Genomic DNA, 3,645 nt, shown 5'->3' with positions numbered 1-3,645 from the left:
CACAACACAAACAGATGTACAGAACATAAATGAAAATTGAGGAATAAGAAACCGGACAGAATCATGTATACAGCATTGACAAGGAAAGTAAATACAGTTTTAGTCTGTAACACAACACAAAGAATGAATTCCATAATATTCCATTCTTTCCTGTTTGTGATTATTCAACAGCACAGAGATGAAAACCCCGTTGTTCCTTTAATTTTTCCCTGGTTTAGGGCTTTTCGCCATAGACAATATGAAGCACAAGCGTAAAACTGCACCAGACTATGCATACAATACAAGAACACTTATGCAAAGATACGCTTTACTGAGATTGTTCCAACACACTAACCCAAAACTCGGTTTTCATTGAAGAGAGACAGATCCAGTCGAAATTAAAAATAAAGTACATTAAACATAACAAAGTCATGAAACATAAACTGCCAAAAAGTTTTAAAACAAACTTTAAACTTAATATCCACCCTTAAGATCGTTGACAACATCATAGGGGATGGGAGTTACAGTTTCGAGAGTAGTTCCTTCCACCATAAATCCTGGCTTGGGTCCCAATGGTTGCCTCTTGGTACTGATCACCACACCCTTCGCCTTAGCCTCTGCCTTCAGTTGATCGTTCTTCTTGATCCTCATTTTCAACTCTTCATTGCACCTGGATGGCATCACATGTTCAATGCGCACATGAATTCTCTTCTTGATAATCCTGTTTCCAACCTGTAACATAAATTATGAAGGGCAGCATTTTATTAGATAATGATGACGATTTTCTGCTAATAGAATAACAGACCAACTGCAAGATTTCTTTTGGTCGAGTTCTCCAACAGTTCGTCAAAGGGCTTATAATCAAAACAGTCAAATAAATGGAATTGGTAATCAATAATAAACATAAATACTGTGTGACCACGCCTTGAACCAAATGGAATATGACAGCATAAAGTGAAAAAGAACGACAACGCTTCATACTTTCTATCATACAAATGGCCATTCTTTTACGAAAAAAGGTCAGATCATATTCTTGTTGAAATCCATACTGCATCACAACATATAAAGATACAACCAAATGAAACCCAAATACAATCCTAGTTCTTAGACAAGATATATAATTACACTCATACAAACATGGGTGTTTCAAAATATGAGCTTATTTGTGGGCTTTTCTGCCTATCAAAAATATGAGCTTACTAATAGTCTAAAAACCTTACTGATGCAAGACGGTCAAGTAACCTCCTCAAACTTCATATAAGCCGATAAATCCAGAAAACATGCTAATCGAAAACCCAACTTAAAGCAATGTACGCATCCTGAATACTTGATACAAGTGATTTATCACATACAAATATACATTATAGATATATAGTTAACAATGCAATAACAATACATACCAAGTTACCAACATATATAATAGATACAAACACCATCAAAACACCTTTTATTCTTTTAAAGAAAAAAAAACCTTAAATCTACAGCTCCAGATATACAAACAATTAAACCCATACCCCCACAACAACAAAAATTACAAAACTTTAAGCATATAAACAAACAAACATTACTTACAGAATACATATATAAATACACATACAAATATAGATACATAAAAAGATTAAGAAAAAACAAACAAACATTTCATAATCATAATCTATATAAATGTATACATACAACATATAATATATAAATCTATACAGAATACTAGAGAAAAAGGAGACCTGTTTGTTCATCTCAACACCAATAGCACGTTTGGTGACATTCCAGACCTGACCAGTACGGCCATGGTAGAACTTATGGGGCATGCCTTTGTGAACAGCACCATTAACCTTAATATCGACATAATCACCGACATGATATGTTCTTAGATATGTCGAGAGATGGATGGTTCCCTTCTTCCTGAACCCTCTTGCGAACAAGTCTCTTGTTCGAGATCTTAACCCATGTCCGGCTGGCATCTTTTTTTCTGGCGGCTTCTTCTCTCCTGCTGCTGCTTCTCACAAGAGTGTGTTGTTGTTTTTGGAAGATTAGGGTGGTGGTATATGAGTGTCTAGGGTTTTTCATTTGGGTTTTTATGGGCTTTTCTTTTTTAGTCATTTGGGCCTTTTTTTTAATCTAAATTTTAACGAGCTTTGTTTGTGTGGTCTTTTTTAGAGCATGTACAAGGCTCCAAGCTCCAAAGTAGCCCTGTGGATTCTAGCGCAGTAAGCCCTTTAGATATCGTTATGATATCGATGGTATGGGTCCGAAAATTATCAAAATTATATGAGAATCTCAACCTTTGGATTGAAATAAAGAGTTAAGATTTAAAAATCAAGTTGGAATTTTGATCATTGGTTTTAATACTAAGGTTGAGATTCTATCAATTTTACCTATAAAGTTGGTATAACTTTAAAAAATCGTAATCCAAACCCTTAGTGTCAGTATGGGTTCCATACTTCCATATGAAGTAATATTAGAGCATCTCCAATGATAGGATAAAAGCTTTTTAATAAAAGAAACTTTGAATAGTTTTTTATCTCATGGATATTGTACAAGTTTATAAACATAATATACACATTTATAGAGATGAAATATAAATTTAATTTCTCATTTCTATTTTTAAAGCCTGTTGAAAATATTGATCCAATATTTAAATATAACTCAAAAATAATAATGAGCAATAACACTTGCCTTAAGTATAACAACCTATTTCACAACCAAAAATTAAAACTTAAAGATGCTTATGTGGTTTATCTTATAACATTGCATGCCCTTTCCAACAAGTTAGGCAAGATTTTTATTTTTATTTTTTAACAACTTAGTTAAAGTTTTATTACTGTAATAAACCAGTAATAATTAAGCTAGATCAATAAAACGTGTACAATTAATGTAGAATTTTTAACCAATGTTTATGTTGTGTTTATAGGGATGGATGTTCAGTGTTGTTGGGGTCACCCAATCCATCATGGAATCCTATGGATCACGTCATGGATTTGTATCATCATTATAGATTCTTGATTTAATTTTGTTAGGTTTTTTGAATTGGTTTAAGTTTTGTTGAGAGTGGCAGTTCATGATCTGTAAACTTTTGCGTCATGGTAAAACTAGTAATAATGCTAACAGTTTTGAAAATCCATCTTCAATGTTAAAACACACACACACATATACATGCATATGTTTACTTTAATTAATTGCTATTTAGTTTATAGTGAGTAAGTAGGTCTCTAACTTTTATCGAATATAAATGCTTCTATGGTTTCTATTGTGACATTGCATGCCTTACTAACAAGTTGGTCAAGATTTTTATTTTTATTTCATTTAATCAAGATTTTTATTTACATTTTTATTTTTAACTGGAGAAAACAAAACAAAAACAGAAAAAAAAAAATTAAAAAATTGTACATAACTTCCCTCTCCGTCACCGAAATTCACTTGGTTAATGGGAATTTTCTTCTGACTTCTTGGTGTTCGAGGCATTTAGAATACAAAATTTAAATGGTTAAAAAAAAGAATGAAAAGAAGATACTGAGTGGGGAATAGGGGATGCTTTCCTTCTTTTTTTTTTTTTTTTTTATCAATAGTGTTGTTTGTCTTTTTTTTTTACTAATAAGATTGATTCATATGGATCTTGATTTTTAGCCCTTAGATCAAGCAAATGTGAAAAAGAAATAAATGAATAGTGGA

At 32.1% G+C, this 3,645-nt stretch overlaps 1 protein-coding gene across 1 annotated transcript; it reads right to left on the bottom strand.

Moving 5' to 3' along the window:
• Positions 1 to 330: 330 nt before the first annotated feature.
• On the bottom strand, positions 331 to 2,021 carry LOC122593995 (60S ribosomal protein L21-1-like). Its single transcript, XM_043766467.1, has 2 exons — positions 1,701 to 2,021; positions 331 to 711 (listed from the first exon to the last, which is right to left on the bottom strand). Exons 1-2 carry the CDS (start codon positions 1,935 to 1,937, stop codon positions 454 to 456), a joined length of 495 nt encoding a protein of 164 aa, XP_043622402.1. The 5' UTR covers positions 1,938 to 2,021; the 3' UTR covers positions 331 to 453.
• Positions 2,022 to 3,645: the final 1,624 nt, after the last annotated feature.

This window comes from Erigeron canadensis, chromosome 3, assembly GCF_010389155.1.
Source record: "Erigeron canadensis isolate Cc75 chromosome 3, C_canadensis_v1, whole genome shotgun sequence".
NCBI classification, from domain to species: domain Eukaryota; kingdom Viridiplantae; phylum Streptophyta; class Magnoliopsida; order Asterales; family Asteraceae; genus Erigeron; species Erigeron canadensis.
The sequence above is the reverse complement of the archived record's forward strand: the minus strand, read 5'-3'. Positions and strand labels throughout refer to the sequence as shown.